Source organism: Chelonoidis abingdonii, chromosome 16 (assembly GCF_003597395.2).
Source record: "Chelonoidis abingdonii isolate Lonesome George chromosome 16, CheloAbing_2.0, whole genome shotgun sequence".
NCBI lineage: Eukaryota > Metazoa > Chordata > Testudines > Testudinidae > Chelonoidis > Chelonoidis abingdonii.
Genome location: NC_133784.1, coordinates 12,091,929 through 12,105,151, shown reverse-complemented (window position 1 = coordinate 12,105,151; position 13,223 = coordinate 12,091,929). Strand labels below are relative to the sequence as shown.

General features: G+C 42.0%; 1 protein-coding gene across 1 annotated transcript in view; it reads left to right on the top strand.

Moving 5' to 3' along the window:
- The window catches only part of TM9SF3 (transmembrane 9 superfamily member 3), an 84,669-nt gene that overhangs the window by 68,690 nt on the left and 2,756 nt on the right, over positions 1-13,223 (top strand). The window contains exons 11-14 of the mRNA XM_032778204.2: positions 2,974-3,042; positions 3,174-3,320; positions 3,795-3,878; positions 4,632-4,708. Coding sequence (XP_032634095.1) covers positions 2,974-3,042; positions 3,174-3,320; positions 3,795-3,878; positions 4,632-4,708 — 377 coding nt within the window. The remainder of the gene's footprint in view (positions 1-2,973; positions 3,043-3,173; positions 3,321-3,794; positions 3,879-4,631; positions 4,709-13,223) is intronic.

Below are 13,223 nucleotides of genomic sequence, written 5' to 3'. Positions count from 1 at the left end.
ACTTGAACTCACCAGTTTGTGGTACCATTCCCATTCCAGGTAGATAGGTTTCCCCAGAAATCAAAGTTCCCACCTCAGTTAGCATCGTTGACAGATTTAAGACCGAACGGGCCCTGGAGACTGAACTAGCTTCACCCTTGGAGGTGGGTTTCTCCCAGTTAGGGCCTAGAGACATTTGGAGGATGTTGTTGGGGGCAGCTTGCATTGCCACTACATGTTTTTTGGGTAAGAGGTTTCTCTAGGCCATTGAGTTGATATTGTTCATGAATATTTCTTTTTATGTGAATATAAAGGCATCTTTATTTCCAAAAAATAGACTTTTTTAGCTTGTAGCATGCATATCATGAATACAATCTCCTTGCCCTGTTAGCTTGTATCTAGTGAGGAGGAGAGAAGCTGTGGAAATAAAACTGTCCTCAAAGGATGGGTTTTATTGATTTTTATTCCTCTCAGAAGAGTGGAGTAGTAAAAATGAAGGGGATGGTGGAATGTGTTACACCCACAATCTCCAGGAAACGCAGTGTCTTGAGTTAATGGTGTGTTGCTCAGTGGAGAAGGTGAGGTTTGATTTATACTGCAGCCCATATCTTGGAGAGATGATGGATTTTTCTGGATCAGGATGAGAAAAAGAAATAAGATACTTTTAATGGAGGTAAAATTGTGGGACTATCAACTTAGACAAGTCTCCCTATAAATAATGAAGGAAGCAGCAAATTAAATCACTAAATTACCTCTCTAGTTAAATTCAGTATCAATGTGGGTAATATGAAGGGGTCATCTCTGGTAAGTGACAGTAATATCTACAGATACTGAGTAAAAAGAACAGGAGTACTTGTGGCACCTTAGAGATTAACAGATTTATTTGAACATAAGCTTTCATGGGCTTATGCTCAAATAAATTTGTTAGTCTCTAAGGTGCCACAAGTACTCCTGTTCTTTTTGCGGATACAGACTAACGTGGCTGCTACTCTGAGATACTGAGTATTAATTTTATTCATAAGTTTGTGGCATAGAGTCACTATCGCATTACAAAATTCCAGAAATTCTGAGCTAATAACTATTTATTTGTAAAATATTTTCCTCATAAGTATTGGTTACTCAGATGCATGACCACTGTCTCTTGCAAGACTTGTGTGAAAGTTTGGGTTTAAACACATGAATTACATTGTTAAATGTAGGTGCAGTAAATATATATTTCGGTAAGGGTCTGTCAAATGATGAGTTTAGGCTATTAATGAGGAAAGTATTAGGACTGTCGATTAACCGCAGTTAACTCATGCAATTAACTCAATCACTATTAAATATTATATCTATATACATGTACGTATGTATGTATGTATGTCTATAGATAAAAATAGGTTAAATAAATCCCTGTAATGCCTAGATATGGTCAATCCTACACCAGCATGGGGAGATGGACTAGAAGACCTCTCAGGGTCCCTTCCAGTCCAACATTTCTCAGTTTTGTTGATATACATACGGCTCTCGCTACCCCAGTCTTGAAAATGAAGCACATTTTTTAGTGTAATGCTAATACTTGAGATGGTGCTACACAGTGAATGAAGACTCACAATGCCCTTGTGAAGAAGATGTATTCTCATATTAGGGATGGGGAAAGGCACACAATCTGTGATTTGCCTATGGTTACAAGACTTATCTGTGGCAGAGATGGAAATCAAATTAGATTGTCTGATGCTTAGTATTGTGGTTAAGGCGCAAGAATATCTTGTATTATTAAAAGTGCCCCTATAGCTGACTTGCTCAAATATATAGATAACTTACATTGATAGCACTTAGAGCAGGGGTCTCACCTGCAAGGTTATTTTCTGTGGCCTGCGAGCTCCTCACGGCCTCCCCTCTGCCCTCTCCCACTGTTTACCTAGAGCAGCTTCGGCCCGATGCACACCAGTGACAGGTCAGGCTCCCTGCCTGCCTGCCTTCCCCCTGTGCTGCTCCGGGAAGCAGAAGGAATGTCGGGGAGGAGAGGCGCAGGGGTGTGTGTGTTCCTGTTGCTTCAGGCACCACCCCAAGCATGTCCCATTGGCTGCGGTTCCCTGTTCCCAGCCAATGGGAGATGCTGGGGGCAGTGCCTGAAGCAACAGCAACACAGGCTTCAGGTTTCATCCCCTGGACACTGGCTCTGGACTTCAGCCCAGGTGGCGGGGCTCGAGCTTGGAAAAAATGTCAGCACAGCCACCAGCAAGGGCTGGTAGCTGTACTCTGAGGCCACCAAAAAAAATTGTTCTGAGAACCCCTGCCTTAGAATATGTGCTATTTATGCTGAACAGTCTTTTTCACCTTGCATTTAGCTGTGATGCTCTTTGAGTACTTTTTCCAGACCTGCACGATTTATCTCACCAACAGAAGTCGGTCCAATAAAAGATATTACCTCATCCACTTTGTCTCTCTAATGTCCTAGGACCTACACATCTACAACTACACTGCATACAATGATGGTAGATAGCACTTGCCATTTCAGAATTATTTTTACATACATTACATCATAGGGATTTTGTGGGGCTTTGTTACATAGGTAAGTATTATGGATAAGATTTAAAAAAAACAACAACAACACAGGAGGCTGTAGTCAGGCTTCTAAATAGGTGGTCATATGCTCAAAAGCAGTGAGGTCCCATTGACTTCATTTGGCGCTGCTGGGGTGCTTTGTCCTGTTAGGGCCTGACCCAAAGCGCACCTTAAGTGAATGGTGTTCAATATGTAGACTTCCTATCAGGCATGAAGACTGGCATGAGTCTCTCACATGTTTTAAAAATGTAAGATTTATTTTCTTTTTAAATACGGTGGGTCTAGAGAGACTGATGCGGAGAATTTGTCCGAATGGATGCCTTTAATATGGCTTTTTTGGGTTTTATTAAGTGTTCCACTATTTGTCTTGGATATCTTTATTAATGAAATATAAAACTATAAATTTATCTAATATCAGCATTGATTGCTATTTCTGTCATTTTGCAGGTTCATGGAACCAGCTGTTATTGTTTGCCTAGGAGGAATCCTCCCTTTTGGATCAATTTTCATTGAAATGTGAGGGGTTTTTTTTGCATGGAATTAAGTTAGCTATTGCTAGTAAATATATTATGCCTGATCAGTTGAAACTGCTAAAAAGGTGTAGTTACGATATAATAAAGTTGACTGTTTCATTCAATTCTACTTAGGTATTTTATTTTCACTTCATTCTGGGCTTACAAGATCTACTATGTTTATGGCTTCATGATGTTGGTACTGGTTATCCTCTGCATTGTGACAGTCTGTGTGACCATTGTATGTACGTACTTCCTGCTAAATGCAGAGGATTATAGGTGGTAAGTACCATTTTTGTTCATAAATGTCCTAATAGTGTAACTGTCTCAGAATCATAATACAGATTTGCAAGAGATTTTCCCTATTGAAATAAAGTTTCTCTAAACACAAGTGGATTTTTTTAAAAATCACCCTGTATCAAGCAAAGGCTGACATTAGAGTATGAATTATTTGCAGTGTTATTGTAGCCATGGTGGTCCGAGGGTAACAGAGAAAAGGTAGGTGAGGTAAGTCCATTTGTAGTAGGAGCATGTTGATTACACTCTCAAACTGTGTAGCCTAAAAAAGATACATAAAACAGAAGCTAATGAATATTTAATATTACTGACAACTGCTTATCACATGAAGCACAGCAGGTTTAGACAAGTAGATTTTTTTTCTGCTGCAGATTTCTCCTGCACCATATGTTTTGTTAGGGAAACTTATTTTGTTTGGTCCATATCTGGTGGTGTGACAGACTTGTATGTGTGTTTCAGGCAATGGACGAGCTTTCTTTCTGCTGCATCAACTGCAATCTATGTTTACATGTATTCCTTTTACTACTACTTTTTCAAAACAAAGTAAGTGGTGGTTGTATCTTGTATGTCATAGGTCAGCATTTAGCAAATCAAACATTTGACCTAAAGAATTAAAAATAAGCTTACTTTGGAGTAACTGGTATATTGAGAAACTACAAAAAAAAGACTTAAGAACATAAGGGCAGCCATACTAGGTCAGACCAAAGGTCAGTCTAGCCCAGTTTCCTATCTTCCAACAGTGGCCAATGCCAAATGCTTCAGAGGGAATGAACAGAACAGATAATAATCAAGTGATCCATCCCCTGTCACCCATTCCCAGCTTCTGGCAAACAGGCTAGGGACACCATCCCTGCCCATCCTGGCTAATGACCATTTATGGACCTATCTTCCATTAATTTATCTAGTTCTTTTTTGAACCCTGTTATAGTCTTGACCTTCACAACATCCTCTGGCATAGAGTTTCATAGGCTGACTGTGTGTTGTGTGAATAAATACTTCCTTTTGTTTGTCTTAAACCTGCTGCCTATTAATTTCATTTGGTGACCCCTAGTTTTTGTATTGTGAGGAGGAGTAAATAACACTTCCTTATTTACTTTCTCCACATCAGTCATAATTTTATAGTCCTCTGCCATATCCCCCCTTAGTCATCTCTATTCCAAGCTGAAAAGTCCCAGTTTTATTAATCTCTCCTCATACGAAAGCCATTCCATACCCCTATAATTTTTGTTGCCCTTTTCTGAACCTATACCTGTGGTATAAATTACTATCGCCCTCTCTCTCTTTTTTTTTTTTCAGAATGTATGGCTTGTTTCAAACATCATTTTACTTTGGTTACATGGCGGTATTTAGCACAGCCTTGGGGATAATGTGTGGTAAGTTCAGAATATACTCAAATCTGCTATGTGTTTATCATAAATTCACAGCTCTTTATTTTCAAAATGCCTTGTAAATAATTTTACTTCTGTATGTATCATTAAAGAAAACATACTGTCCTTGAAATAATCTTCCAATTTCTGGCTTATATGCTCGGTTTTTCATTTTATAGCAGCCTAGTAGAACCACGTTTGCGTGAACTGTTTTTTCAGAAGTGAAGGCATATCTCCTATGTACTATGCAGAAAACAAAAGACATCACTCTGCAGGGCTGAAAGAATAAAATAATACTATAATCAAAGGTTGAATTTCCAACACACCTGAGTTTTGCACAATGAATTCCATATTAACTAGAGTCCTTTCTTTTTCAGTTTGAGATTATTTCTTTAGCACCTGGAGGGGGAGCTAGATTTCCAGGCATCCATTTAAGCTGTGCCCTGAAACTCTCAACTCTGTCTGTCTGTCTGTCTGTCTGTCTGTCTGTCTATCTATCTATCTATCTATCTATCTATCTATCTATGAAATTTGAAAATGGAAGCCCTTAGTTCAGGAGTGGTCAGTTGAACAAATACTTCTCATTCTATTCACTGCTGACATATGCTCCCAGTACTAGGCTGAGGACATGGGCAACAAGGATTTTCGGCGCAGGCACTGATATGGAAGATTCTGCCTTGAATTGTCACCCAGCAGTGAAATGCATGAGCCTCATGCTGTAATGCAAAGGTTATAAAAGGGATATGGCTCCTGACCACCACTTTTTTGCCACTTAACTGCTTCAGGTGCTTGTAGCAGTCTGGCTCACACGAGACCTAAACTCTTCTGTAGTTTTTAGGGTTTTAGGGTAGTTAGGTAAGTCATTAATCTATACTGTTCCAAAGTGTAAAAAACTTTAATCCCAAGGCTGCAGCATGCAACAGATCAGGATTAAATCACTGTGATGCAGCAAGGACACAGCGCTAGTAGCTGGTTACTACTGTTAGTCGTGAGGAAGTACATTACCCAGGTTATCTGTTTGGCCTAGGCCATCATCTCCAGCCATGGCTCTTACAGACAGAAAGAAGGACTAGAGCTAACCATGGTAGAGGAGCCTTCACCCTTCCCAGGAATTGTAGTCCAGGACCCAAACAGTTCTGGGGCCATAGGTACAATAGGACACTTCACTTGACAGGAGGTAACTGAACGGTGCTTGACAGATTTTCTGGTAAGAGGGAGCCACACAGCAACAGTCCCAAATCCCTTGGTTCCAGTAAGCTTTTGATATGTTCTCTGGGGTTAAGAAACTTTTATTCCAGTTCCTGCGCGCAAGAGGTTCACTCTTTCTGAAGCCATAAGTTGTGTTCCCAGCACTGGATAAACTAAAGTTCCATCTAAGGCTTTAAAACGTTAAAACAAAAAACATTCTTCACACCCAAAAATCATGTAGGCAGAAGGAAAGGCACATTAGGGCCCATGGTCCATCATTTGTCAGTGTCCCATAGAGACTCATAGGTCAGAAGGGACCAATATGATCATGTAGTCTGACCTCCTGCACAAGGCAGGCCACAAAACCCTACCCATACACATTTATAACAACCCCTAACCCATGACTGAGTTATTGAAATCCTCAAAATTGTGATTTGAAGACCTCAAGCTGCAGAGAATCCACCAGCAAGCCGACCCATGCCCCACGCTGCAGGAGGAAGGCAAAAAACCTCCAGGCCTCATCCAAATGCGCGCCTGAGGGAAAATTCCTTTCTCGACCCAAATATGGCGATCACGAAACCTGAGCATGTGGGCAAGACTCACCAGCCAGCCCCAAGAAGAGATTTCTTGCAGTAACTCAGTTCCCATCCATCCCAACATTCCCCTTCACAGACCATTGAGCAAAGACTTAGCTCCAATTAATCCAAGATCATTGCCCATATAACTATCCCATCATAACATCCCTCCAATACTATCAAAGCTAGTCTTAAGTCAGAACGTCTTTGTGCCCACTACTTCCCTCGGAAGGCTGTTCCAGAACTTCACTCCCCTATGGTTAGCGAACCTTCGCTATATTCAAGTCTAAACCTTCCTAATATCCAGTTTTGTACCCATTGTCCTGGTGCCTACATTAGTGACTAACTTAATAATTCCTCTCCTCCCTAACGTTAATCCCCTGATATATATTATATAGAGCAGCATATCCCCCGGAGCTTTCTTTGGCCAGGCTGAACAGCCAAGCCTCTTTGAGTCCCCCCGCCCTCCGCCCCGCCCCCACTTCATGAAGCAGATTTTCCATTCCTCGGATCATCCTAGTACCCGTCTCTGAACCTGTCCAGTTTGAATTCATCCTTCTTAAACATGGGACACCAGAACTGCACACAATATTCAGGGGGGTCTCACCAGCGCCTATATAATGGCACTGAACACTCCTATCCTTGCTGGAAATACCCGCTCGATGCATCCTAAAACCGCATTTGTTTTTTTAACAGCCATATCACATTGGCGCTCATAGTCATCCTGCGATCAACCATACCCAAGGTCCTTCTCCTCCTCATCGCTTCCACTGATGCGTCCCAACGTATATCTAAAATCTATATTAATCCTAAGTGCATGACCTTGACTTTTCACTATTATATTTCATCCTATTACTATTACTCCAGTTACAAGGTGGTCCAGATTCTTCCTGTATAGTATCCCGGTCCTTCTCCGTGTTAGCAATACCCCCCCAGCGTTTGTCATCCGCAAACTTTATTAACACATTCCCGTCTTTGCGCCAAGGTCAGTAAATAAAAAGGTAAAAAGATCGGTCCCAAAAACCGATCTTGAGGGACTCCGTATATAACCTCCTTCCAGCCTGACAGTTCACCCCTTCAGATCGACCCGCTGGAGTCTCCCTAACCAGTTCCTTATCACCTTACAACTTCATATCATCCCATCTTTTCCAATTTAACTAACATTCCCATGCGGACCGTGTCAAACGCCTTACTGAAATCGAGGTAATTAGATCTACCGCATTTCCTTTGTCTAAATAATCCGTTCACTCTAAAGAAGGAGATCAGGTTGGTTTGGCACGATCCCTTTAGTGAAATCCATGTTGCATTTCGTCCAATTACCATTGACCTCATGTCCTAACACTTTCTCCCTTAAAATTTTTCCAAGACCTTACACACTACGGTGTCAAGCTAAACAGGCTATAATTCCGGATCACTTTTATTCCCTTTCTTAAAATAGGAACTACGTTAGCAATTCTCCAGTCGTACGGTACAACCCCCGAGTTTACCGATTGTTTAAAGAATTCTCGCTAACGGCTCGCAATTTCACGCGCAAGTTCCTTAATATCCCGGATGGAGATGTCTGGTCCCTCCGATTTTGTCCCATTAAGCTGTTCAAGTTGGCCTCAACCTCAGAATGCGGTAATATCCACCTCCATATCCACATTCCCATTTATCATCCCTCCATCATCCCTAAACTCCTCACTAGTCTTATTAAAGACCGAGGCAAAGTACTTATTTAGATATTGGGCCATGCCTAGGTTATCCTTAACCTCCGCTCCATCCTCAGTGTACAGAGATATTTTCTAGAAGATCCCTCAGCAGTACCATCTAAATAAGCAGCTGTGAGCCTTGACTCTGGTGCTGACTTTGCCCCTGTGCTGAGTCCATTCTCTTAACCATCCCAGGACAGGACTGTAGTCCAAATGGGGCTGCTCATCATGCATCAAGAGGGATGGTTTCCTCCACTCTCATCTTTTTAGCAGGCTCAAATATCCAGTGAAGGACTCATGGATGGTCTCAGCACCATCTGGGATGGCACAGAGTGCTCAGTCTAGTAACTCTCAGTACCAGGGGTATCTTGGGAGTGGAGAGAATGCAGAAGAGACCTGTTTTTTCTGGAAAGGAATGAGGAAGCAAATGTTAGAAATATTTACAAATAAGCAAAGAATGTGGTGCTCTTTCATGCATTTGGTTTCATTGCTTGTTAGATGCTGTTTGAGCAGACCTTTGGATAAGAGTGTAGTAAATCACATGGAAGTTCACTTGATGAATTTAGTATAGTCACCTGTTGCCTTTTTTAGTTCTTTCTCTCACATGTTTTTGGAAGTGTAAATTGGTTCTTTCCCATTTTTGCACATTATGATTGGCTTTATTCATGCAAGCCTACAGTCTTATTTTACAATTCCCTACATATGCAAATATTTCTTTGCTCCTAGTGGGAGTACTTGCATATGGGTTACTGATGTCCATAAGGATTTGCAGACTCAGGGCACAAATAGATTTGATATCCACCACTTATGCTTCATGCATATGTTTTCTTCTCTTTAGAAGAGCCAAGAAGGTAATTTCATGACATTTACAAGGAAAAAGAAATGTGGGCTACTCTAAATTAAGTGCTTTTCCGGCTGAATTCTCATCTTTCCTCTTGAAGTCTTTGGCACATTACAAGGTTCCCTCACTGTTCTGGCAGTCTCTCAGCTATTTTTTCTTTAGTAGGCTTTTATATACCTTTCAGCTGTAATTTTTTTTATTTTTCTTCAAGTGTTCAGCCTGGTACTGATTAAAATATCTAATGTCAGGAACTGAGTGTGTCCATCAGGTTTTGTAATTAAAATGTTTTAAAAGAAAATGGAAAGGGAAAATCTTTGCTTTCTTGTTACTGTGAAAAAGTATTTGAAACAGTAAGGAGATATCTAGGTTTTTACTACCCAAATATTTCTTCAAAATCAGACAACAATCCATTTTGTGTATTAAATTCATATCCAGCACAGCTAAGAAAGTGTGTTTAAAAAAATGCGCGCTGTGCAAGCTTTTTACTGCTGATCTATTATGAAACAATGCATGGAGGGACGATGCTCATGCACATGGCTATCTGCAGGATCATGCAGTTGGATGCTGTTAGAATCGATTAACGTGAACTCGCCTGCTTTGGAGTCCCTGCACATTTAGGTCACCTGATCATAAATTTCCCGACTGTGTTTAGCTAGCTCAGATTTCACACACTGTAAGGTACTTCGATGACTGGAGAACACTGCTTCCTATAGTGCATGAGCGCTTTGAAAATGGCCGTGGGGAGCTCCATAAAACTTCCAGACCTTTGATCTTAATGCAGGAGACAGACAACTTTAAAAATCCCCATCTCTTTAAATAGCATAGGGAGGAGCTGATCTGATCTGGGCAGCCATTCTTCATGCCCTTGTGGCTTACTAACTTCATATTGTCCATGCTTAATTCAGTTGCATATATGGTGCACTTGACAGTGGCACGTTCAGATAAATACATTGTTTACTCCCGTCCTTGGAGTTTCTTAACTCCTGTGTATACAAAATCACAACTCTGATTTGCACTAGAAGTTCTGTGGTATTAGGAACACAGAATCATAGAAGATTAGGGTTCGAAGAGACCTCAAGAGGTCATCTAGTCCAACCCCCTTCTCAAAGCAACTGTAAGGAAACAGTTTCTTTTATGATTCAGGTGTTCCTGATTGTTTGGATCCTTTGATTTTTGCTTTACATGCTTATGAAAGTTTATGGTTCTGATGAGGTGGACTGTTTACAGTTACTCCATTAAACAAGTATTTGCTCAGAGATATCCTGTTAGCCAAGTCCCTTGAAACCCCCCCTAGCCAAAATACAATTTTTCTTACTTGATGGGTTATACCTGTAAGTAAAATTCTTACTCAAAAGTTACAAATAATAGTCTTTATACCTGGGTCTGGGTTCCAAGTAGAGAGTGTCAGGAACTCCCGTATTGCCAGTGTTCTAAGCCAGGGGTTCTCGACCTTTTTCTTTCCGATGCCCCCCCAAACATGCTATAAAAACTATGGGGCCCAGTGGGGGCAGGAGGCTCTCGACTTCAACCACTGGGTAGGGAGAAGGGGGAACTGGGGCTTCTGTTCTGCAGAGGATTGGGTGTGTGGCGCTCAAGGCTTCTGCCCCGCAGGGGTGCTGGGGCTCAGGGCTTTAGACCTGGGGGAGCACCAGAGCTGAGAGCTTTAGCCCCATGGCTTCACACTCAGCTTTAGTCCCAGGAACGGGAGGGGACACCAGGGATTGGGGCTTTAGCCCTAGAGGGAGTACTAGGGCTTCAGACTCCCTGCAGCTCTGATCCTGGTTTCAGTCCCAGGAGGCGGGCGCCAGGCCTCAGGTCTTCAACCCCGTGGCTGCTTTTCTAGTTTCAGCCCCGTGGGGGTGCTGAGCCTTGGGGCTTCCTGTGGTTCTACTCTAGATTTTAGCTGCATGCTTCAGACACAGGGCCCTGTGGCCCCTGAAACCAGCTTAAGGCCCCTCTAGGAGGCCACGGATCCCTGGTTGAGAACAGCTGTTCTATAGCAGATACCCTCACCTGGGGTAGCACACACACTGTTCACTTCCTTTCTTGGCTAACACAGTGACATTCTGTGCTACTGCATTGCCCACAACTTTAGCTAACACTTTCTAGTTAGCTGAGGAATGGTATCTCTTCCTTCTTGCCTTGCAAAACCAACTTGTATTTAAATAAGTAGTTTAGTGAGCAGCATTAGTCTTAGTTTCTTGTGCTGTTTATACAATGTCTGCGAAGCAGCCTGGGGGCTTCAAGCCATACTTTGGATGCTGTCATAAATTCTCTCTCATGGATATGACTACTGCCCAAGATTAAGGGTAGGCCATGACTTGTTTCTGTGGCTGAGATCAGTGGCCTGATGTCTTCTCCAAACTGCCAGGACTTAACTTGAACATTTTAAGGGTCTCTTGGTCTCCCAAGCTTCTGTAGTGTCTGACATCACTATGCTCCAGAGGACCTCAAAGCACAAGTGTCGGAATGCTTCAGAGTAGCTCGGCTTAAATAGAATTTAAACTGTTCACATTGTCTGCTTTGGTGCAGGCAGAACATTACAAATCTCTCAACAGTAGTTCAGCACCTTTAGAGTGGGCAGCTATCGCCCGCAAGGCTGGAAGGCAAGGTTTTGACATGCTCAAGGAATTCTGAAAACATCCCTGATATTTGACTAAGTTCAACACAGACTATTAGAGAAGACCACTAAACTAGCCTGGCCACATCTAGTTTTTCCAAGTCTTTCCAAGTCGTCAAGCAGTCTACTCCAACCCCAGTAATACTGACTGAATTCATTTAATCCTATTGCCTTGGCCAAGTCATTAATACGTATGCCATATCTGCTATCTAGATAAGGCACAGTCATGATGCCGAACCTGCCTAGAATATATGCTGATACTTAAGCCCCTTGCTCTTGATGCGCTCTGTTCTGAACCATTAGCTAGTTTGGTACTGATGGCCTGATCTAACTCAGGGCATATCTTTTGGTTTCACAATTATAGCTTGCTATTTGAGGCTAATGGGAGGCCTTGCTCAGTAGTCTGGAAGATCCAAAGGACTCCTCAGTCCTCATGAGTTTATAGGAAGTCTGAAGAGAGCCCGAAGATTTTTCTGCGCTTTGAAACATCCCATCCTGCCAATAGCTTGGTTGTGCCTGTGCGTTCATTCCTTAACTGGTTGTTGAAGGATATATATCAGGAATTTCAAAAGGGCTGAGCACAATTACTTTGCACCAAAGAATATTACAGCTTACTTCCTCCCACTTCCCCCTCCTCCCACCTCCCTGAAAACTTATTGGTAGAGATGGCTGTGCATGTGTGTAAGATCTGTGGTTCAGCTCTTCTGGATCATAATTCTAAGCACAAAGGTGCTCTTTGGATCTTTCTGCCACTGCCACCATGATGCTGGAGTCACCCTAGTTCATACTGAAATACCTAAATTCTTAGCTTGTGCCCATGAGCTAAAAGGAGTATATGAATGCCACATCTCAGACCAAAGCCTGTCTTCTCCTTTGGAGAGTTTTATGATATGTCTGCCTTTGAGCTGGAGGTGTGATTCCCAGGCTATGTAGACATGCCATGCTAATTGTGCTTGAGCTGGCACTCCAACTACAGCAGTGATGGACACCTTTCTTCCCTATTCCTTGGAGAAAGGCCTCCATATGTACCTTTCATCCTCCCCCATCCAAAAGTTCTGACATGTCTCAGGAGAGACAAATACTCAATCATTTTAAAAGCCCCATTTTGGTCAAGATGCATCTTATTCTTGATCCCTTTCAAAGTTGGCAGTGTTTAAGGTTTAGTTTCCTTTTATGTGGCACTCTTAATTAAGCTTTAATCAACCAGCATGATGCTATTTTTTGGTTTACCTTTGTTTTATCCTGTGACCCATCATTGTAGTATCTGAGCACCTTCCATGTGAAGTGTCTAGTGGAATTCATGGAGTCTCTGGTATGTCTCCCTTTTTGGAGTAGAAATTCTGCTTGGGTAGGGTTTTTGTTTTGATTTGATTTCTCCTTTTTTTGGTTTGGCTGGTAGAAGTGGGTATCAGTGAGTGCCATTCTTATGGTAGAAAGGCTTTTCCAAAGTGGAAAGTTTTTTTTGCAGGATTTCTCTAAAGATGTTCAGGCTCTGGAATCACCTGTTCTTCTCTGGAAGTTTTGTTCATATCTGGATCTCCTTTTCAAGTGCTTTGGACCCCCTTTATCTCAGATGCTTCATCCTAGGCTTTAATCTGTGTTGTCG